The following is a 23,877-nucleotide window of genomic DNA, read 5'->3' as shown; positions in this document are numbered from 1 at the left end:
GGAACACAGTAGAAGGAATGAAAAACAGGATTGATGAAGCAGAAGATCGGATTAGCGAGCTAGAGGACAAGGTAGAAAACAACACCCAGAAAGAGCAAGAAAAGGAAAAGAGGCTCAGAAAGAATGAAGAGGGATTAAGAGAAATGCAAGACAATATGAAATGTAATAATATCCATATAATAGGGATACCAGAAGGAGAAGAAGAACAAGGGATAGAAAACCTAGTTGAAAAAGTAATGAAGGAAAACTTCCCTAATTTGATGAGAGAAAAAGTCACACAAATCCAGGAAACACAAAGTCCCAATCAAGAGGAACCCAAAGAGGCCCACCTCAAGACACATCATAATTAAAATGGCAAAATTTCAAGACAAAGAGAGAATATTAAAGGCAACAAGAAAGAAACAGGAAGTAACATGCAAGGGAGCCCCAATAAGGCTAACAGCTGACTTCTCAATGGAAACCCTCCAAGCCAGAAGAGAATGGCAAGAAATATTCCAAGTAATGAGAACCAGAGGTCTGCAACCAAGGCTACTTTACTCAGCAAGGCTCTCAATCAAGATAGAAGGCCAAATAAGAAGCCCCCCAGACAAAAGAAGTCTAAAAGAATACACCTCCACCAAACCAGCTCTGCAAGAGATTCTAAAGGGACTGCTTTAAGGAAGGGAAGGAAAAGAGAGGGGGGGAGGGGAACACACATACATAAAAGACAATGAATAAGTACCTATCAATAATAACCTTAAACATAAACTGGATTAAATGCTCCGATCAAAAGACATAGAATAGCTGAATGGATAAGAAAAAATGACCCACACATATGCTGCCTACCAGAGACCCACCTCAGGATAAAAGGCCTGCACAGGCTGAAAGTGAAGGGCTGGAACAAATCTACCAAGCAAGTGGACAGGGAAAAAAAAGCCGGGGTAGCAATACTCATATCAGACAAAATAGACTTCCAAAAAAGGTCCATAAAAAGAGACCCAGAAAGTCACTTCATAATACTCAAGGGAAGAATCGACCAAGAAGACATAAATATTGTAAATATATATGCACCCAACATAGGAGCACCCAAATACATAAAGAAAATCTTAGAGGACTTCAAGAAAGATATGGACAGCAACACAATTATAGTGGGGGATTTTAATACCCCACTATCAAAAATGGACAGATCTTCAAAACAAAATATCAACAAAGATATTGTGGCATTGAACAATACCCATGGTGAAATGGACTTTAGAGATATACACAGAGCCCTCCATCAAAAAGAAGCTAAATACACATTCTTTTCAAATGTACATAGAACATTTTCAAAGATTGACCACATGGTAGGACACAAAACAAGCCTCAACAATTTCAAGAAAATTGAAATCATATCAAGCATTTTCTCAGATCACAAGGGACTGAAGCTAGAAACCAACCTCAAGGAAAAAAAACCCCAAACACTCAAAATCATGGAGATTAAATAGCATGCTATTAAACAATGAATGGGTCAAGAATGATATTAGGGGAGAAATCAAAAGGTTTCTGGAAACAAATGAAAACGAACTCACAACTACCCAAAACTTATGGGACACAGCCAAGGCAGTCCTGAGAGGGAAGTTCATAGCGATACAGGCCCACCTAAAAAAGTTAGAAACATTCCAAACAAACAACCTAACCCTATGTCTACAAGAATTAGAGGAACAACAACAAAGACAGCCCAGAGCAAGCAGAAGGAAGGAAGTAACCAAGATCAGAGCAGAATTAAATGACATAGAGACTAAAAGCACAATTATAAGGATCAATGAATCCAAGAGCTGGTTCTTTGAAAAGATAAACAAAATAGACAAGCCTTTAAGCAGACTCATCAAGAAAAAAAGAGAGAAGACCCAAATAAACACAATCAGAAATGAAAGAGGAGAGATTACAACAGATACCACAGAAATACAAAGGATTGTGAGAAATTACTACGAAGAACTGTATGCCAAGAAATTTGCAAACCTAGGTGAAATGGACAAATTTCTAGAAAAATATAATCTCCCAAAACTCAACAAAAAGAAGCAGAAAGCCTGAACAAACCAATAACAGCAAAAGAAATTGAAGCAGTAATCAAAAAGCTCCCATCACACAAAAGCCCTGGACCAGATGGTTTCACAGGAGAATTCTACAAAGCATTTAAGGAAGAGCTAACCCTTATCATTCACAGACTATTCCAAAAAATCCCAAAAGATGGGAGACTCACAAACTCATTTTATGAGGCCAACATCATCCTAATTCCAAAACCAGATAAAGACACAACAAAGAAAGAAAACTTCAGGCCAATATCACTGATGAACATTGACGCTAAAATCCTCAACAAAATACTGGCAAACTGCATCCAACAATACATTAAAAAGATCATACACCATGACCAAGTGGGATTCATTCCAGGGATGCAAGGATGGTACAATATTCACAAATCAGTAAATGTAATACATTGCATAAACAAAAGCAAAGACAAAAACCACATGATCATATCAATAGATGCAGAAAAAGCATTTGATAAGGTACAGCACCCACTTATGATGAAAACACTCAGCCAAGTGGGAATAGAGGGAGCATTCCTCAACATAATAAAGGCCGTATATGAGAGACCTACAGCCAACATCATACTCAATGGGCAAAAACTAAAATCTTTTCCGCTAAGATCAGGAACAAGACAAGGCTGTCCACGTTCACCACTTCTATTCAATATAGTATTGGAAGTTTTAGCCACAGTGATCAGACAAGAAAAAGAAATAAAAGGCATCCAAATCGGAAAGGAGGAAACAAAACAGACACTGTTTGCAGATGACATGATAGTGTACCTAGAAAATCCTATAGACTCTGCCAAAAAAGCTGCTTGACCTAATAAATGAATTTGGCAAAACTGCAGGATACAAAGTCAATATCCAGTAATCAAAGGCATTTTTGTATACCAACAATGAAACAGCAGAAACAGAAATCAGGAAAAAAATCCCATTTGACATAGCAAAAAGAAAAATAAAATACCTAGTAATAAATCTAACCAAGAAAGTAAAAGACCTGTGTAAAGAAAACTACACAACACTGAAGAAAGAAGTTAAGGAAGACACAAACAAATGGAAACATATACCATGTTCATGGATTGGAAGAATTAATATCATCAAAATGTCCATACTACTATTGTCCACACTAAATTGCCCAAAGCAATTTACACATTCAATGCAATTCCTATTAAAGTACCAATGGCTTATTTCACAGACATAGAATACTTCAAAAATTTACATGTAATCATAAATGACCCCGAATAGCTGCTGCAATTTTGAGAAAGAAGAGTAAAGTAGGAGGGATCACAATACCTGACACTAAACTATACTACAGGGTCACTGTTATCAAAACAGCCTGGTACTGGCATTAAAAACAGGCACATGGACCAATGGAACAGAACAGAGAGCCCAGAAATAAACCCAAGTCTCTATGGTCAATTAATATTTGACAAAGGAGGCAGCAACATAAAATGGAGTAAAAATAGCCTCTTCAACAAGTGGTGTTGGGAGAACTGGACAGCCACATGCAAAAAAATGAAACTCGAGCACCAACTTACACTTTATACAAAAATAAATTCAAGGTGGATGAAAGACTTAAATATAAAACGTGACACCATTGAAGTCCTAGAGGAGAACATAGGTAGGAAAATCTCAGATATTTCACGCAGAAACTTTTTTACTGACATGTCCCCTAGAGCCAGGGACATAAAGGAAAGAATAAACAAATGGGACCTCATCAAAATAAAAAGCTTCTGCACAGCTAAAGAAAACAGTATCAAAATAAAAAGAGAACCAACTGTATGGGAAAACATATTTGCCAATGATACCTCAGACAAGGGTTTAATCTCCAAAATATATAAAGAACTTACACGACTACACTCTAAGAACACAAGGAATCCAATTAAAAAATGGGCAAAGGACTTGAACAGACACTTCTCCAAGGACATACAGAAAATCCAAAGATGCATGAAATGATGTTCAATATCGCTAGCTATCAGAGAGATGCAAATTAAAACCACAATGAGATACCACTTCACACCAGTCCAAATGGCCATCATAAACAAAGCAACAAACAACAAGTGTTGGAGAGGTTGTGGAGAAAAGGGGTCCCTAGTGCACTGTTGGTGGGACTGCAGACTGGTACAAGCACTATGGAAAGCAGTATGGAACTTCCTCAGAAAACTAAAAATGGATCTGCCTTTTGATCCAGCAATTCCACTGGTGGGAATTTATCCTAAGGACACTAAAACACCAATACAAAAGAACCTATTCACCCCAATGTTCATAGCAGCACAATTTACAATAGCCAAGTGCTGGAAGCAACCTAAGTGCCCATCAGTAAATGAATGGATCAAAAAACTATGGTACATTTACACAATGGAATTCTACGCAGCAGAAAGAAAGAAGGAGCTCCTACCCTTTGCAACAGCTTGGATGGAGCTTGGAAAGCATTATGCTAAGTGAAACAAGCCAGGCAGTGAAAGACAAATACCATATGATCTCACCTTTAACAGGAACTAAACAACAAATCAAAGAAACAAGCAAAATATAACCAAAGACACTGAAATAGAGGACAGGCTGACAGTGACCACAGGGGAGAGAAGAAGGAATTTCAGGGGAGAATGGGAAGGGTTTACAGGAACAAATTTAAGGGACACATGGACAAAAACCAGGAGGAGGGTGGTAATGGGAGGAAAGAGGGGAGGGTTGGGTGGGTGGACTGGATTGGGAGTAAAAGGGAGAAAACTGTACTTGAACAATCATTAAAATAAAAAAATTTGAAACCACACACACACACACACACACACACACACACACACTCCATCCTTCATACTGAAGTGCCAGTATGGCACCAAAAAATTAATGCGCTTTTTTAAAAAACACCTAGACATGAGGATCCCATCCTTCTCATCTTGGTACTCACCCTCTCTCTGCTTTCTCTAGAATAACTGCTTTATTACTAAGCAGGATCTCTCAGAGATGCAGATGTGAGGAAGCCAATCTGTCTCTACAGTGTAGATGTGGGTAGGGCTCTGCATTTTGTTTCATAGATATGTGATGTTGAGGGCAAAAAGGACATCGTATCTAATAGGACTTGGTATCTGAGATTTCAGTTACATTCTTATGTATGCTGCTTTTGTACTCATGGATGAACTTTGACTTGGACTTTGAACTTTGAACTTTAATTTTGACTTGGTGGCATTTTTTGAGATTAAACAGCCCATCTCCTGGTTCATTGTGGTTGACTTCTTAAACCTGGACACTCCCCTCCTGCAATCTCACCCCACAGCTGCCAGGGCTGTAGTTGACTGTTGCAACTGGACTTGGAACTTTTTGGTATATTTTCACCTTCAGGAGCTAGAAGTAAGTGAAGAGAAAGGGAAGGCAGCTTGTCCAGGAAATCAAAGGAATAGCAGGGCCAGGCTAAGGAGTCTTGGTCATTAATAAGACTAAAATAAAGATAAAAACAACCACCACCCTAGAAACAAGAGCAGCTAGGTCACAGGTTTGCCCACTGGAGGTCAGAAGAGCCAAAAATCATGGAATTTAAGGGTCTTTAGAAGTTGGAGAAAAAGTACAACCGAAATCAGAGCTACACAAAGCTCCATGTAGAGCAGACTAAGAGCTAATGACCCAACTATGAAGGTATCTGCAGTCCTAAATCATTATTAGTTTGATGTTTATTTCCCTACCAGTTTCTAGTTAGAGAAAGTCCATATTTTGGACTCAAGTTCTCATGACTGGACATGTACTTGTTAATTCAGTGCACAGATTTTTCTCCATCTACCATATTCTGTTCTTTTCAAAGTTCTCTAGTATTGCAGAATTTCCTGGCAAGAGTTGATTTGTAGATTGCTTAACTGGTGTGGTAAGTATTCAGTTCTCTTTTAAAATTTAGTTAGGTCTTATTTAAGCACCAGAGATTATTTCATTCCCTCAAAATTAATTTCACCCTGGCCAGGGTGGCTCAGGTGGTTTGGTGTTGTCCTGTAAACTGAAAGGTTGTCAGTTTGATTCCTGGTCAGGGCTCATGCCTAGGTTGTGGGTTCCATTCTTGTTGGGGTGCATAAAAGAGGCAACTAATCAATGTTTTTTTTTGTTTTTTAAAGATTTATTTATTTTTAAAGAGAGGGGAGAAAGAGAAGGAAACATCAATGTGGGGTTGCCTTTCCTGTGTCCCCCACCAGGGATGTGGCCTGCAACCCAGACATTTGCCCTGGCTGGGAATCAAACCAATGACCATTTGGTTTGCAGGCTTGTGCTCAATCCACTGAGCTACACCAGCCAGGGTCAATGTTTCTTTCCCTCCCTTTCCTTTTCTCTGAATCAGTAAGCATGTTGTCAGATGAAGATAAATAAAATAAATAAAAGTATGTGTCTGCCCTGACTGGTGTGGCTCAGTGGGTTGAACGTTGTCCTGCAAACAAAGGTTGCTGGGTCAATTCCCTGCCAAGGCACATACCTGAAAGGCAGGTCAGATCCCCAGTGGGGGGTGTGCAAGAGGCAAGTGATTGACATTTCTCTAGCACATGGATGTTTCTTTCCCTCTCTTTTTCCCTACCTTCCCCTCTCTCTAAAAATAAAATCTTTTAAAAAGTATATTTGTTAAAAAAAAACAAAGATTTCTGGCATACTTCCAATTTGGTCAGTTTCTGATTCCAAGATTGGCCATTAGGTGAAGCTAAAACCGCAAAATTTAATGCCTCCACTATTGCATGCTCTATTGTGAGATACCAGTTAAAAGATCAAATGGCCCTTTCCTCAGAACTTTTAGCAGGAGATGGAACAATATTTCACATTTAAAAAAAATCTTCTGCAGAATATATTTAAAAAGGAAACAACTATCACATTTGTGTCCCCACTTGGTTTTATTTACCTCTGTACTCAAAAATGTTAAATTTCTGATTTCTGGTTTCATTTTGTGACATTGCCAGAATGTCTTAGGGAAATATTTGATCCTCCGTTTACATTTAACAAGGCAGTAAATAAAAGATTCAGAACTCTCATGTAGAACTCTGCATGACTGCAGAGACAGTCATCAGCCAAAAGGGTATCAATAATCCCTTTTATTTTCTACTTAATCTTATTAAATAATACCCAATATTATCCATTCCAGTAGATTCTGTAGTTTTTCTTCAAGTTGCTTCAAATGTCCATATATGAAGCCTTCCCTGCCACTCATCTGCTCAAAGAAAGGGGGGCCAAAATCCATAGGGATATTAGTAAGTTGGAGAAGTCCTGTCGAAGCTTCACTTTAAGCAGATGCCTAGAGTCAAAGTTGTCTGATGCCTGACTTTTGATTCAAAAAAATTGGGCTGGGGCCAGGGAATAGAAGAGTTTGGAGAGTTAAGACTTAAAAGTTCAGCAATGGGGGATTATATCAAGCTAAACCTTTATATCTGAGGACACTCACTAACTGAGGCGCAATGTTAAGTCCTCAGACAAAGATGGACAGAAGGGTCATTTGGAAAGAATGGCCTAAAAGAGGCAATATGTAGCTAACAGAAGCTGTTAATGTTAACCAAATATCAAGATGCTTGTTTCCTTTGCTAGCCTTTTAAAAAAATATTTATTTTTAGGGAGTAGGGAAGGGAGAAAGAGAGAGAGGGTAGCACTGATGTGTTGCCTCTCATGCATCCCCACATGCCTGGTCTGTAACCTAGGCATGTGACCTGACTCAGCTGACAGGCTGACTGTTAACCCACTGAGCCACACCAGTCAGGGTGTACTTTCCTTACCTCTTGGTGCTGAGTTCTGGCTTATGAGATGTGGATAGAAGTGACGACTCTTAAAAATCTCTCACAAAATCCTCCAACTTTTTCTTCCATGATGACCTTGAAGGCAACATGTTCTAAATGATAAGGATGGAGTAGATAGACTGACTCACATCAGGTTTTATATGAGAAATTAATCTTTGTCTCTTGTTTGTTAGGGCATCATAGCTTAGCATATCCCTCTTCAATGATGAAGAGGGAAGAACTAGAATCAGAAAGTGACTACTGCAGTAATGAGTCCTTTTGATGATAAAGGTATAGGCTAAACTGAGAATTCAGAGAAAGGATGTGAATACAAGAGATGTTTTAAATAGAACTGGGGAAAAAGAAAAGTCATTAATTCAGATAAATATTTATTGGGCACCTATTATTTGCAAGGCACTGTGTGTGCTACAAAGACACAGGCCATGCCTCCAAATGCTTACAATCTAATTAAGTATAATACATGCACATAAATTACAAAACAAACTTTATAATGTAACGGTAAAGAGAATAGATTTTGAAGGTAGATCTGTCTTCAAGACCTGGCTTCACCTTTTACTAGCTGACACCTTGGGCAATTTTTATTTAACCTCTCTAAACACTAGTTTGCTTACCTGTAAAATGCAGGTAGTAAGAGTACCTACTTAATAGGGTTGTTCAAAAGATCAAATAATCTTGCAAAACTCTTAGCTGAGTGCTTACCTATAACAAATGTTCAGTAAGTGCTAGCTATTAGTAGTAACCATATTAAAGAGCTCTAAAAGCTGGGGCAGAAAAAAAAGGTCAGTGTCCAAAAAAGCTCTGAGAGAGGGACTAGCAGCTATAAAAAGAACTATTTGGGAAACAATAGTCCTGCTGATATAATTTTGCCTTTCCCCTCCTGCTGTAGCCTCCAGTTATTTAAAGTGCAGTGATACCAGGGGCCTCAGTAAATAGGTGCATGTAAGGATCACCTCCTAACATTTATCCTATAGTCTGAGAAACTTCTGCGAATTGTTGACTCTTTATAAAGTTGCACCTTAATTTCCAGCATTCTGCTTCAGTTCTATAACATAAGAGAGTTTTTATTCAAACACTGTGGTAGCAGAGACAGGAAAGGAGAGAAGAAGCCAGAATAGGTAGAATGATCAACTGATGGATTTAAAATGGGGAAGACCTATTTTAAGTTTTCATGGAGGTCCTTTGACTAAAGCTTTCACCCAGTTCAGTCTATTCCCTGTTTGGCATAGCGTCGTTGATGTTGAATAACTGATGATTTAGAACTGAACACTTTCCCACAAACGCTGCATTCAAAGGGTTTCTCTCCTGTATGAACCCTCTGATGTCGTGTGAGCCGGCTTCTCTGACTAAAGGCTTTCCCACATTCACTGCATTCATAGGGTTTGTCTCCAGTGTGAATCTTCTGATGCTGTGTAAGGGATGAGCGGTCAAAGAATGCTTTCCCACACTCACTGCACTGGTAGCGAGGCTCTCCAGCATGAGCTTTTTGATGTCTATTCAGTGATGAGACACCATAAAAGGCTTTCCCACACTCATTACATTCATAAGGCTTCCTGCCAGTGTGAATTAGCTGGTGTCGAGTAAGAATGCTTTTCTGGCTGAAGGCTTTCCCACACTGACTACATTCATAAGGACTTTCTCCAGTATGAATTCTCTGGTGTCGAGTGAGGGATGAACGGTCAAAGAAAGCTTTCCCACACTCGCTGCATTTAAATGGCTTCTCTCCAGTGTGAATTCGCTGATGTACAGTTAGGGATGAACGGTCAAAAAAGGCTTTTCCACATGCACTGCATTCGTAGGGGCTCTCCCCAGTATGAGACATCAAATGTCTGCTCAGACTGCATCTGTGACTGAAGGCTTTACCACACTCACGGCATTTAAAGGGCTTCTCTCCAGTGTGGATTCGCTGATGTACAGTTAGAGATGAACGGTTGAAAAAGGCTTTCCCACACTCATGACAGTCATATGGCTTCTTTCCTGTGTGAGTCCTCTGATGGCGGATAAGGGATGAGTGGTCAAAAAAGGTTTTCCCACAACTGCTGCATTCCTGGTCTCTGTCTTTAGTGAGAATTTTCTTGGGAGGAGTTGACCCTTGTCGCAAGCTTTCCTCCGGGGAAAAGGATTTCTTGCAGGTCTCCACTGCAGGGCTTTCCTTCTCTGTTTCCAACCCACCTTCCAGCACATGAACTTCAAATTTAGGACACAGAGGACCTTTTCTTCCAAGCTTTTCCCTCAATATTCCTTCTGATTTTTCTTTTTCTGATGCAGCTTGAATCTCGGGCTTAGTCTCCCAGTCTGGAATAGACACAAATGCCGTTTCTTTACAGGGATAGAAAATATTACAGCAGAAAGAAGGGGAACTATGATAAATCTGACAAGTAATATGGTTACTGTATTGTTTCCTCCCTTGAACAGCCATATTTTTTAGGGAAAGACTGAGACTTGGGAATAAAGAAAAAGGCAGGGAATAGATTTGATGTTGGACATCTCAGAAAAAAAAAGAATTTCTATGGGAAACATGGTCAGGATAATTAGGAGAGTATGCAAAGTGGAGAGGATGGTGAAAAATAGGAATATCAAAATCAAATAGTGAATAGTCAACGTAACAGATCTGACAGTATAGCATTTGGTGAATAAAGATGAATAATACCTTTAGGTATAGGAAAAATGAAAGCTAGTGGGTAAGACAATAGCACTAAAGCAGAAGATGTGGAAAAAGGTGATAACCAAAACTCCCTGCCACAACCCCCCAAATAAGCACAAAATAAACTGCCCTATCCTGTTGATATGCAGTTACCTAGAGAAATGTTCCCTCTGTCATCAGATCCATGAAGATCAACTATCCAAGGCTTATCCTCTCTCTTCAACTGGAAAATCACATCAGGCTGAGGAACTGGAAGTCCTGCTCATGGAGAAAGAAACAAGCCAGGTATGAGATGAAAATATGCAACCACTGCAAAGCTTAATCTCAGCCTCTAGGACTTTCACAGAGAAAATATGGAAAGCAGACCATTCATTCTAAGAATATGGTCTACAAAGTAATGCAGAAGATATAGGCACATCTGGATAGAGGTCAACACTGAGGTTCTAAAAAGAAACAAGTAGCACTCAGTCAAGAAGTTGATAAAATTCCCTTGTATTTATTCTTCCTCCAGAGGCGAATGGGACGCTCTTGGCTTTAGTGCTGGTAGGATGGGTGGAAACAGTCCTTGGCTCAAGGAAGAATGAAAAAAAGATTGTCTTGAGTAAAAACATGTAATAAAAGTGCATTTTTTTGGTTGCTTACCCTTTAGTATTATGTTTTTATTTAAAGAAGTGGATCATGTTCATTGTAGGAAAATTAGAGGTTATGTGTAAGTCAAAAGAAAAATAATTTTTTGTACTTTGTATTAATTATTTTTATTTCTATTCATCTCAGTTCTGAAAGATACCTATAGGTATAACTGTTAAAAACTTGATAATGGAATAATGTTGATTTGTAAACTTGATTTTGTCACATAAGAATTTAAAAATTATTTCCATTAACACAGATCTATCTCACCATTTTAATGACTACCTGATACTATATTGTATGGGATAATCTAATTTAATCTCCTACTGGCAGACATTTCAGACTAGGTTTAATATTTAAAAAAATATATGAACATGTATATACAGCATGGGCTGCTAATCCTATTATTTCCTCGGGACAAATTTCTAGAAGTGAACCTATCCATTTTGGTTATACAGATTCTCCTCCTAGAAATAGCCTTGAGGGCTAAACTTCCCTTGCATTAGTCCCCTGACTTAGGAAAGAGAGGCACATTCTTACTGGGCCCCAGAATCATCCAGTTGTATGCGGATTTTCTGCTGACAAAGTGGCCACATTCATCCCTTCCCTGGGACTTCCTGTCTCTGGTCTGATGAATTCTATGTTCCCTGGTATTTCATCCCACCAAAGCCTATGACAAAGGTTTAGTAGTCTCCCTTAATACTCCATGAACACTATTCTGTTCTCCACATTTGGCCTGTTTAGGCTAATCCAGGAGGTGTTACACTTGCTTTTTTGACCTGCCTTGCATGAAATCTGCAACATTATTTCTTTTACTGCCACCTGATGCTTATTGTAAGCCTGGCTCCAAATCTGCATACTCTCTCAGCCTCTTATTCTGGAAGCTCCTGAGAGACTCCATTACCTACAGGAGCCCAGCTTTACTTCTCATGAATACCTGACACCAGCAGTCACAGTCATTCTTAATTTTTCCTTTGTCACGAAAGTCTCTAATTACCAAGTGTCTTCTGTGGACATCAAAGATGTCACTTAAGACAAATATTCAAAATCAAACACATTTCTAGTGACCTACTCTAAGACACAACCTTGTATTCCAACTCCCACACCACATTCTTTTGAAGTAAAACATGTCTCCCCTCCTTATCTGCTTCTGAGGAGATATTTTCCCTCAAAAAGATGGCCCCTCACCCACCCTTAGCCCTCTGGATGGAGCTGACTAAGTTACTTGACTGATGAGTTGGGGAAAGAGCTGGGCATAAATACCTCGCCTTCTTCTGTTCACCCTCTCTGGAGAGCCAGCTCCCTGCAGCAGGTACACATCTGCTCTACTTCTCCAGGCCCTTTGTGCTGCAGGGCCAGGCTGCAGGGCCAGGCTGCTGAGCAAGCAATGGGAGCAAGTCTGTCAAATGCTGGGGTTTAAGATTAGGAAGCCCACTCTTGCTGGACACCTAAGCCACATTCTCCTACTCTCCCATCTTGTCTCTCAGTGGTTCAGAACTCAGGTGGGAGAAGAGGTATCAATTTATTAGCCCTTCAACCCCATATTAACACCGTACAGAGTCCAGCTACTTATGGGAATCTCTTCTTACCTAGTGAGACAATGCTCTCATAGTTCTCCAGCATCACCTGCTTGTAGAGATCCCTCTGAATAGGGATCAGATGCCCCCATTCTTCGTCTGTGAAAATCACAGCCACATCCATGAATGTCACTGATTCCTGGAAACACAATTACATTCTCCCTTACTCATAACCCTTCTCTTTACATGGACCAGACAAAACTGTCATAAAGATGAGAACCCTGGAGGTTGTAGGGGGAGGGGAAAGAAAATGATCTGACAAAGTAGAGCCTTGATGCACTTGGAAAAAGTAGCATAATCCCCATTGGTCATAATCCCACACCACTGTAATCACAGCTGAGTCTCTGAGTACTAAGACTCTTAATTTTCAGACTTACAGAAAACTTGTAAGAAAGAAACAAAGAATTCCTATGGACCCTTCACCTAACTTCCCCAAATGTTAACATTTTCCATATTTGGTTTATCCTCCTGTCTCTCTGAGTATACTTTTCTTTTCCTATATCCTTCCTGAACTTCTTGAGAGCTAACTTGCAGATGTGATATCCTTTTACTCACTCATATTTCAGTGTATATTTTATAAAAACAAGGGTTTTCTCTTGTAATCACAGTTATGAGAATTAAGAAAACAGTATTAACATTTTACTATTGTCTAATCTACAACCTTATTCAAATTCCACCCGTTATCTTTTTTTTTAACAAATCTTTAAAGCAATGATGTAGATTAAGTAAGTCTTTAGGATCCCTCTCAGTTTCTCTAAAGGTCTGTGATTCTATATGATTGTATCTTTATCCTCCATCCTAAAACCCCAGATGAGTCTCTAGTGTGTCTGCAGAAGTTTTAAGCCAAAGCACAGAATTCAAGACCCTCTGCCTTTGAGTGGAAATGGGGCAAGCACATGTCTCTGCCCACCAAACTCTCCTCAAAACTCTTATGATCTCACTGACGTGCTCACATTCCCCAGCCTATCCCAACACCCCCTGGAGTACATGGGGCCTACTTTCAGTCCATACATGGATATACAAAGAAAAGATATACAAAGAACTAAACCAGCCCACTGTTCCCCAAACTTTCCAATTAGACTCATACAATCATTTAGGCAAAATCACTCAGAGCAAATGCCACAGGGGCTATGCGCCTGATGACAGGCTAGTGAGCCTAAGTTCAAGGCATGAAAAGGTCAGTGATGGACACCACAAGTTAAAGGGGAAGGAAGCACTCCCCGTGGAATCCTTCGTGTACCTGGTGGGTCTGACCAAAAAAGCTCTAGGAGAAAGAAAGGGTTTACGTCCTAGAGATTAATAAAGTATTTCAAAAACAGAAAAGCCTACATCACCTGGTATTTGGCAGTCGGAGCCACAGCAGCCATTCCCTTCTGTGTGCTCTCCGTGTGGATAAGGGCAGAGTCCTAATAAAGTAAAGGTATGGGGTGGGAAGGTAAGTATGAGAAAGACTAGTCTCGTTTGCACTTTTCTGACCCCTGAAGTAAGAATTCTCTGTATACCAGTGAGCTATATATCCATCCTCAACTCAATACCCTACAGAAAGGGAAGGAAAGTAAAGCAAGACCAGGGGCAAGCACACCCTGCTCCAGCACTACAGCAAAAGGCATGTAAGTTGCTAGTCAGAACACAATGTGGTACTCCATGATTCTAGAGGCAAAGTTTTGTTCCTGGGAGTCGAAAACAGATTAAGGCTCATACTATACTTACAAACTCATTCTATATTGCCCTGATAGTTACTGGATAAAAAACATAAATTTTATAAACAACTACACAGATAACAGTCAAGTAAATACCAAAGTCTCTTTAAAGATACTCTATTTATAACCCTTTGCGCAAGGAGAGCCAGTAATTAATAGGCCACAGGTGGGCATTTTACAGGCTGCCCAGAAGGTTGAAATGTGATCTAACTTGAAGAGATAACATCCTTCCTCAGGAAGGTGAACTAAGAAACATTAGGACAACAAGTGGATGACGAGCTAAAAGGGTACTCTGAGGGACAGAATAGCCACAAGGACTAGGGGAGCCAAAGTTACCAGAAGGCAGAACCCATGGCTATGTGGGAAGTAGGATTAGTTGCAGTCAGGGGAAAGAGCAGCCCAGTCACATTCGTGACAAAGCACTAAAGCCAAGTCCTTCCATTCCCTTAGTACCACCCGTGGGCTTAGTTTGCATAGAAACCCTCCTTATTTATTCTTGACTTCCATGAGACTACAACCCTCTTTCTTAGGCTTTGTGTGAATACTTATTACTACAGTCTTTACTTGAGTTAGCTAAGTATGTCTCAGTTTCTTACAATCAAGAGTCTAATTAAAACATAGTTAAATCAAACATTGCTGAGATTTATGACTGGGATGGGGAGAGAGTATGGTCCTGGGAAGAAGACAGAAGAGGTATGGCTTACTGACTACTCTCTTGCTTTCAAGGGAGTATGTTCACTGATCTTTGTTTTTTCATTCATCCATTTATCCAACCAACATGTATTCAGCACCAACTATTGATACCAAGCCCTCAAACTGTGTATTTTCCTTGTCTTGTAAAAGTTTATATGTAGCCTAGCATATTGGACAAGCAAGTAACCAAAATAAATTTCACTGTAGGATGGATAAGTACTGTAAAGAGATACACACAGCAAACTCTGACAGACATCAGAGGCTTGCCTAGCCCAGATGGCAGGGAGGGAGGGAGGAACAGGGCAGGTTTCTGGGCAGAAATGGGCTCTAAAATAAGTTGTGACTTGGGGGAGGAGATTCTAGGCAGGAAAAAACACCTAGCTTTTGAAAACGAGGAGGCAGGTATCTATGTGGAAAGGACTAACAACTGTAACTACTTTAGAATGGCAGATGTCTAGGCTGCGAGCAGAGCTGTGGGAAAGGATGAGGTTGGAGAAGTAAGCAGAAGCTGGCTAGATCCAGGAGAGCTTTGTATCCTCCCTTTTCCACACGTAGCAATGGGGATCACCAAAGAATTTATGCATGTGTCATTATCAGATCTTAAAAAGATCACTGCAATTTGTATCAAGGGCCTTGAATTATGCATATTCTTTGACCCAGCCATTCTCCCCTAGTTTATCCTAAGGAAATAAGTAAGAATATATGCAAAGCTTTTTCTTAAATCATTAACACTAACCTTTATTGAATGCTATGTGTGGAAACCTTCTAAGAACTTTATGTGTATTACCTCATTTAATCCTTACAATAATACAGACAAAATTTGAAATATCCTAAATTTCGAAACAGAAGATTTGATTAATTTATGATCCAGTCCATCAATACAATGGAACAGCATTAAACATCATATTAATAACTAGCATATTTTGAGCATTTGCATTTGCTACTGACCAGGCACTGTGCTATCTTTTCATGAAAATAAGTCATTACAGCACAGAGGTTAAAAAGTGCTAGACAGCACTGACCAGTGTGGCTCGGTTGGGTGTTGTCCCACAAATCAAAAGATTGCTAGTTTGTTCCTGGTCAGGGCACATGCCTGGGTTGTGGGTTTAGTCCCTGGTTGGGGCACACACAACAGGCAACCAATTAATGTTTCTCTCCCACATCGATGTTCCTCTCCCTTAATTTTTCCCTCCCTTCTTCTCCCTCTAAAAATAAATACAACCTTAAGAAAAAGAAAACAGACCTGGTTCAAATTCTACCTAAGCCTCTCACAAAGCCTAAATTTACTAAACTGTAACAGTACCTAGGTTACTGACTTTATGAGGATGGAATTAAACTATCCTTATAAGGAATACTTAACACAGTGCCATTCCTGGATCTCACAGTGCTTCTGGAGAAAATATTCTTCAAATCCTTGTTCTATATCTTCAAATGAGCCCTTGCCTAAAAGCTTTTACTGTTCCTCTCCTAGCTCTGTAGTTATTCCAAACCTCCATGGCTACCACTCAATTTTAGCAAACCAATGTCCTTTACTATACTGAGCTTCACAAGAGTTTCAAGGGAGGCAGGACCATGAGGTAGAAAGCAGTCTATAGACCTGGCATTAACAGATTACTTATGCTAACAGGTGACCCCGAGTTGTGTAATGTCTACTTCATGGAGTAGTTGTAAATAGTGAGACAATTAATATAAAGCATTTATCTAACAGCCTGTTCAATAAATGAAAGCTCCTTTCCTTTCTACTGCCCAACACAAACCCATTCATTCTTCCACTCAATGAAAATTATGCTCTAGGTACCAGGGGAGTGGGGTCAACAAAACAGAAAAGTCTGTGTCTGTGACACTAAGGACTCTACCTTAGTGTCCCACAACTGTGTCTTACTTTCTTTTTCACTATTGTACCTGTTCAGAATCAGCTCCCTGCATTACTCAGTTTTTCTTTCTCCAGCATCTCCCATCTCTCCTGTACCTTCTTCTCATATGTTCAAACAGATACAATCCTCCTCTATCTGAAACTACCTTCACTGAATCCCATGGCCTCCCTCTAGCAAAAACAGTTCTCATTTAGGTTTTCCTTTCATGACCAAACTTTTTAGATGACTAATATATACCCATCCACCCCACATCATCACCACCTATTCTTGAATCATTATTCCACTCTTGCCACCTTTCACACACCTGAATCTGCATGCTTGAAAATTAACAATGCCTTTCTGAGCTCTAATTGCAATAATCCTTTTCGCCTTATCTTTATTTCTCTGCAGCTTTTGACTGTTTTGTCAAGTTTCTGCTACTTCAGGTTGCTGTAACTGTTCTGATACAGCATTAGCCTAAATTTCTTCCTTCCACTAACAGTGCAGCTCTCTGTGACTCTTTCCCAATGTTGCTCTGGGAACATGGATGCTGCCCAAGGCTCAGTCTTTGTACAATGTTCTTCTTGCTGTCCCTCAGAAAGTCCATTCACACCTAGCACTCCATTTTCTACTTCTACAGAGATAGTTCCCAGTCTAGTCTCAATGCCTCTTCCAAACTCACCTTGCATTTCCAAATGACTACAATTTTGAATTAAACATTCTCCGAGCACCTCAAAACCATCTTCCCATCTTCAACTCCCCACATCAATTTCTCTCCATTTTTACATTTCTATCAGATGTTCTAGTATTCTCCCAGGTGCCCCAAATTCACTCTTACCTCACTCTCTTTCGTCCCAAATCTAGTCAGTCACCAGTTCCTTTGTACTTTTCTTTTGCAATGTCATTTGTAACCTTCCCTACCACTGACACCATCATAACTGAAGTCCATAGCAGCTTGCTTCAGGATGACTACCATTACCAACCATTCCTAACTGGCTCCCTGCCACTAGTCCTTTCCTTTCTCTAGTCTTGGATATGACCTCTGTAGCAACTGTCCCCTAAAAGTGTTATTACTATCAGTCCCTAGATCAGACCCATACAATCCACCTTGCCTGTGTGTCTTGTCCTGATCCTCTGTGCAACCACCCCTATAAACACCCATCCCACCCATGACTACATGTGTGGAGGCCCAAGGTAGGGAGCTAAATAATCTGAGGAGGTTTCTGGGAAAGACAGAGGGACTGGAGTGGGCAGCACGCTAGATGTAGTATCAGTTTCACCTACATTTAGAGAACACCCACAGAAGGAAGAAGGGGCGGGAGGAGAGGAGTATTTTAACATAACTTTGTGGCCCAATATCTGGCCATTTTTGCAATTTGGTCTCTGGTTCTGCTTGAGAGACTAGGCAACTCTGCAGTTTGAACTCTAACACTGTCCACCTGACAAATTGCATTCCCTATATTGTCTGTTCGATCAATACCTGTTTTACAAGTTTGTTTTACAAGCTCCAAGGGAAACTGAGACAATGGTTTCAGTCTTGTGATACCCCTGCTGCCCACGTCTTATGACTCCAACCGTTGGCCACATCTCCTAACTCTACCTGCTGACCACGAATTAACAAACTAGAAAGCCTGGCTGCTTTAACCAATCAGAAAATGTATATTGTATACGCTTGGCTTTGCTTCTCTGTGCAACCAATCCCATTAACGGTCAGCTTTTTGTGTTGCCTTTAAAAACGTCGCCCCACCTTCCCCAGGGTTCATCCTGGAGGCTGAGTCTCCCTGGTCTGCAAACCATTTTGAACAAAACTGTCTTTTGTCTCTCAGAAAGGTCGGTCTCCTTAAGTTTTCGTTGACAGGAGTAAGGCTCCAAACTTTCAACCTGAAAGCTGGAATACGACAGATAGTGTACAGTGGCTGTTGCCCGCACCCACTGGCACCGGACGGACACACACACACGTTCGGTCGTGTCCCTCAGTTCTACCCGCACACTGGAGGTCGGGGAGAGACAACTTTGTGTCTGCAACACTCAGAGCCGGGTCACCGCCAAGCCTGCAAGCGCTCCTGGGCAGGTGCGCACACACACCCGGAAGGTTCTGCCAAGTTACCTTGCTCTACTCCCGTAACACCTCCCCCTAGATTCTCAGCGTCCCCTTTCCCCTTCTCACGACAGCTGCGCTCACTCTGCATCTCGAAGACACAAATCTGCAGCTCTCACCTTGGATACACAGTGCTCAGAAACCAGGAAGACAGCGCCTCTTCAGGTTGGGAAAGCAGTGCGCCTGCGCAAAGGGCTCTGACGCCTGCGTGCCCAATCAATGTTTGGCCTGCGCACGGACTGTATTTCCCAGAAGTCTAAGCGGCCTGTGCTCTTAAATATGACGTATGAAACTCTCAGCTGGTCCACGCTTGTGAGAACTTGCGGTTGCTGGTGCTAGTGGGAAGTGCCACGATGTAGTGGCTGTAGGGAGAGGGAACTGGTGTGGATGTCTAGGCTTATGGTAACCCTAGAAGTACTGGCCACGTATGATGTCACATTCTTTATGTCCTCCGGTGGGAAATGTGTCTTTCCCATCTTTGGGGCCATTCCTACTTCTGGTTTTCGCCCGGGGAAGACTGAGAACGATATCGAGTCTTTTGGCACTCGAAAGGGATTTGTTTCTGCTTTAGTTTGTCTAACTTGGTTCTGAAATTTGGTCCAGTGAGACGCAGAACTTTGTTCTGAGGATGGGCTGGGCCTGAGGTAGGGTATACGAACATTTTTGCACCAGAAAAGAGCCGAGGACATGTGTGTATTTAACAGGGGAGCCACCCGACTGATGAACAGCTCGAGCGCACACCAGCCCGGAGGGGCCCTGGTTAGAGACATCGCAGGGATTCTTAACCTCTGCTGCACAGGAATCACCTGAAGAGCTGTGGACGTAATACACTGGTGCTTGGGGCCCGGGCCCACTGTGAGGAGCGAGCGTTTGAAAAGATCTACAGGTGATCTTATGAGTAGCTAAAGATAAGAGCCAATGAGTTGCTAGAGCTTCAGGGAAGACTGCTGATCACACAAAAAAATATGGTAAAATCCTACTTCACGAATAAGTCTACCCTTAACACTCGTAAAAACCTAAATTGCCTATCATAAGCAAGGCATTGTCATGACTCCTTGTGACCACTTCTCTCTTCAACACTTCATTTTTTTCCAGAATGTTATATAAACAGTATTATACAGTATGTAACCTTTAGAGAGTGACTTTTTCTTTCAGCATCCAAAATCTTTTTAATAACAAAAGATCTGGGTTTGTTTAAAAATATAGAACACTTCATGAATTTGCATGTTATCCTTGGCAAAGGCCATGCTAATGTTCCCTGCATCTTTATAATTTTGGTATATGTGCTGCCCAAGCCAGGCGGGGAGTGACTTTTCACCCAGCAGAAAGCCTTTAAGACCCATTCATGTTCTTCATGGGACAAGTGTTTGGCTACAAAGAAGCAGCAAAAGGAAATGTTGGGGGTGATGTGTAAACATCAGGCTACTGGGGACTAAAGCCCCCTTAACAGCACTTGGCATCCAGTGGCACACCAGAGCACTCTGAGTGGGGGAGGTGACATCTCTGTTAAGCTATTGATGAACTCTCCTGGGTAAGATGAGCCTCTGGATCAAGATCTGTCTTTCTGATTCCTCAATAAAAGCGGGAAATTTCAGACACTAACTGGCCAATGCTGAAAGAAAAATTATCAGGGACAGGCAGTGCCCCTCAAGTTCATATGAAACAGTTCCACATCTATCTAGTTATGTTGAGCCATCAGTGAGATAAAGACCTGTCCTCATTTGCCCATTCCCTCACCTTTTTGGTTCCAAAGCAATGAAGAGACTAAAAACTCCTGTGCCAACCATGGTTCCCAAGAAGCCGCCTGCCTCCTGGAAATCCTTAGCTGGCAGATTCAGGGTAGGTCTCAGGCTTTTCTTTTTAACATATTTTCAGTGACTTCTGTTGCACAGGCCCAAACTGGACTATGGGCCCAGGATGAAAACTGCTCCCAGTTCCCAGCCCTGGAAAGGAACCGGGTAAAACCCCCAAGCAGGTTACTGTTGAGATAGGCCACTCCTGGATGCTGCACTGGCGCTGGACAGGGCTTGGCTGGAGGGGGCCAAGGCAATGTTTGTTCTTTGGGGTTTGGCTACACTCAGCACACAGGCCTGCTCCAGTCTGCACTGAGCCCGTGACTGCATTGGGAGTGACCCTCTGTCTGCCTCCTGCAGGGACCATGGAGGCCTAGACCTGGGGACAGAGTGGTCTGTGTCCCTACAAGGCCCTCCCGGAGTCTTGTCTTTCTCTGGGTCTCCGAGGTGCATTGAGCACCGAGGTCGAGGGTTTGGCTACCACAGTACTTGATCATGGTGTGGTCACCCCTGTGGCTGGGTCTGCATGTGAGGTGGGTTCCAGAGCTTGGTTCTCCTCTCCCTGCACCAGCAGCTCCAGGGATTGGAACATGTGCACCTCATGCAGGACAGCAGCATCTGTCTGGGTGGGTCAGCCCTGTTCTGGGCCCTGCGTTGGAGTGGGAGTCTCCTCCCTGAGTGGGAATGCCCGGTGTCACCCACTTGTTCCCTGCTCCTGGAACCTTGGGGAGGACAGACTTGGACATAATGAAGGGACGTTGCCCTTTAGCCCCAGCTGTGGACTGACTCCACAACATCAGGTTTGAGTCTCCAGGGTGCAGAGGCCCAGAAACCTTCCTGGGAAGTTAGTACTTGGCCTAGGAGAAGGAGGACCCTAAGAAAAGGGCAGGGATCCCAAAGAAGGGCTGAGCCTGCAACCACCTTCATTGCTGCCACAACTAACCTTACAGGCCCAGGATCCAGAGACCATGGTGGAGGTAGAGGGGAAGTGATATGGACCCCGGGTCATGGGGTCCGCCGCATTGTGGATGAGACACAAGACATTCACATGGACTACTGAGTTCTGTGGAGGAAAAGGGCAAGCATGGCTTTTCTCTCAGGGGGAGCAAAAGCCGCAGCCTCTGCCATGACAGGCCTCTTTTTCTTTTTGGGGCACATTACATGATGGTCCTCATTTACTATACACAAGTTCGCTTTAGGTGGTTACCTCTTACAGAAAACAATGGAGACGATGCTGCTAATCACACCACAGAAGAAGGATATTTGCAAAGACAAAGGGAAATGTGGTTGAACCAGGTACACTCGTCCTTGGAAGGTTTAGCATGGATTTTAGGAAGTTACTTTGCAGTAAATATTTGCTGCCTCAATTCAGGGTGAGGGAGTTTTAGCAAAAGCAAGTCTCAAAGCGGCCTAGGTACATTGCAGGCCCGATTCCTCACGGGAGAACCTATCCGTGGGCATGGGTCCTGTGCATCTTCGAGTGGGAGCTGAGCCCATGCCACACAGGATGGTCTCCTACAGGGAAGGCCACTGGGAGGCTGATCCCAACAGCCAGAGGAAAGGGGAGGACAGCAGAGGGTAAACACACCTGGGAGAATGGTTCTCGGCCAGGAGCAGAGGGCAGTGGGGCCATTTGAAGCCTTGCCACCCACTTCCTTTATCACTTCATTAAGTTATACATTTTTCCAGCTGTTCTACCTCAGCTGTGTAAAGGTGGGCACTTCCTGTGACCACCTCCTACCTCATTAGTGTTGGAGTCCGGGCAGTCCAGGTGACCCTGGAGATTTTAAGCCATTCTCTCTCTTTTTCTTCATTATATTTTATTGAATATGCTATTACATTTGTCCCAATTCCTCCCCCCCTTGGTCCTCCCACCTCCCAGCACTCCCCTCTCCCTTAGGCAATCCCCACACCATTGTTCATGTCCATGGGTCATGCATATAAGTTCTTTGGCTACTCCATTTACTACTGTACTTTACATCCCCATGGATATTCTGTAACTACCTGTTTGTACTTCTTAATCCCCTCACCTCTTTGCCCATTCCCCCATACCCACCTCCCATCTGGTAAGCATCAAAAAGCTTTCTGTATCCATGATTCTGGGTCTGTTTTTCTTGTTTGCTTAGTTTGTTTTTTAGATTCAATTGCTGATAGGTATGTATTTATTGACATTTTATTATTCATAGTTTTGATCTTCTCTTTAAGTACCTTTAATATTTCATAAAACAATGGTTTGGTGATGATGAACTCCTTAGTTTTTTGTTGTCTGGGAAGCTCTTCATTGGCCCTTCAATTCTAAATGATAGCTTTACTGGGTAGAGCAACCTTAGCTGTAGGTTCCTGTTTTTCATGACTTCAAATATTTCTTGCCAATCCCTTCTAGCCTGCAAAGTTTCTTTTGAGATATCAGCTGACAATCTTATAGAAACTCCCCTGTAACTAGCTTCTTTTCTCTTGCTACTTTTAAGATTCTCTCTTTATCTTTAACCTTTGGCATTTTAATTATGATGTGTCTTGGAGTGGGCCTCTCTGCATCCATCTTGTTTGGGACCCTCTGTGCTTCCTGGACTTGCATGTCTATTTCCTTCCCTAATTCACCAAATTAGGGAAGTTTTCTTTCATAATTTTTTTCAAACAGGTTCCCAATTTCTTCCCCTTTCTCATCTCCTTTTGGCACCCCTATGATAACAAATGTTGGACCTCTTGAAGGTATCCCAGGGGCTGCTTGCACCAGGGGTGTCCAATGTGTGACCAGTAGGTGGCATGCAGCCCAGGATGGCTGTAAATTTGGCCCAACACAGAATTGTAAATTTACTTAAAACATTGTGAGGTTTTTTTGTGATTACATGTTGCAATGTGTTCAATTACATTGCCCAAGACAACTCTTCTTCCAGTGAGGAGCAGAGATTCCAAAAGATTGGACACCCCTGGCTTATACTTCCTCATTTATTTTTGGATTCTTTTTTCTTCTTGCTGTTCTAATTGGTTGTTTTTTGCTTCCTTATGTTCCAGATCATTGATTTGGTTCTCAACTTCATCCACACTACTGTTGTTTCCCTGTAAATTTTTCTTTAATTCAATTAATGTATCCTTTGTTTCTGACTGGATCCTT

At 41.7% G+C, this 23,877-nt stretch overlaps 1 protein-coding gene and 1 non-coding gene across 5 annotated transcripts; both read right to left on the bottom strand.

The window, feature by feature from the left end:
* Positions 1-8,138: 8,138 nt before the first annotated feature.
* Positions 8,139-19,150, bottom strand: ZNF2 (zinc finger protein 2). Of its 4 annotated transcripts, none has more exons than XM_045828420.1 (5): positions 19,092-19,150; positions 13,963-14,034; positions 12,641-12,767; positions 10,578-10,682; positions 8,139-10,075 (listed from the first exon to the last, which is right to left on the bottom strand). In XM_045828420.1, exons 2-5 carry the CDS (start codon positions 13,993-13,995, stop codon positions 8,985-8,987), a joined length of 1,356 nt encoding a protein of 451 aa, XP_045684376.1. In that variant the 5' UTR covers positions 13,996-14,034; positions 19,092-19,150; the 3' UTR covers positions 8,139-8,984. The 4 variants fall into 4 exon arrangements, with proteins under 4 accessions (XP_045684376.1, XP_045684378.1, XP_045684375.1 ...); XM_045828422.1 differs by having other exon boundaries at positions 12,641-12,727; positions 19,092-19,129; XM_045828419.1 differs by having other exon boundaries at positions 12,641-12,727; positions 18,982-19,095.
* A 1,018-nt stretch (positions 19,151-20,168) lies between these two features.
* Positions 20,169-20,270, bottom strand: LOC123812248. Its single transcript, XR_006784532.1, has one exon. It is a non-coding gene; the product is annotated as a U6 spliceosomal RNA (small nuclear RNA).
* Positions 20,271-23,877: the final 3,607 nt, after the last annotated feature.

The sequence above is a fragment of the Phyllostomus hastatus genome, unplaced genomic scaffold (assembly GCF_019186645.2).
Source record: "Phyllostomus hastatus isolate PE091 unplaced genomic scaffold, TTU_PhHast_1.1 phas_scaffold_78, whole genome shotgun sequence".
Classification (NCBI taxonomy): Eukaryota; Metazoa; Chordata; class Mammalia; order Chiroptera; family Phyllostomidae; genus Phyllostomus; species Phyllostomus hastatus.
The sequence above is the reverse complement of the archived record's forward strand: the minus strand, read 5'-3'. Positions and strand labels throughout refer to the sequence as shown.

What these genes read in the sequence shown, in the direction of transcription:
- ZNF2 (XM_045828419.1), bottom strand. Translation starts at nt 19,063, where the DNA reads ATGCAGAGTGAGCGCAGCTGTCGTGAGAAGGGGAAAGGGGACGCTGAG. An exon ending in CTCCGACTGCCAAATACCAG is followed by an intron (nt 12,728 to 13,962) that starts GTGATGTAGGCT and finishes TGATTTTCACAG; the next exon opens with ACGAAGAATGGGGGCATCTG. An exon ending in TGAGAGCATTGTCTCACTAG is followed by an intron (nt 10,683 to 12,640) that starts GTAAGAAGAGAT and finishes CTCCATGAGCAG; the next exon opens with GACTTCCAGTTCCTCAGCCT.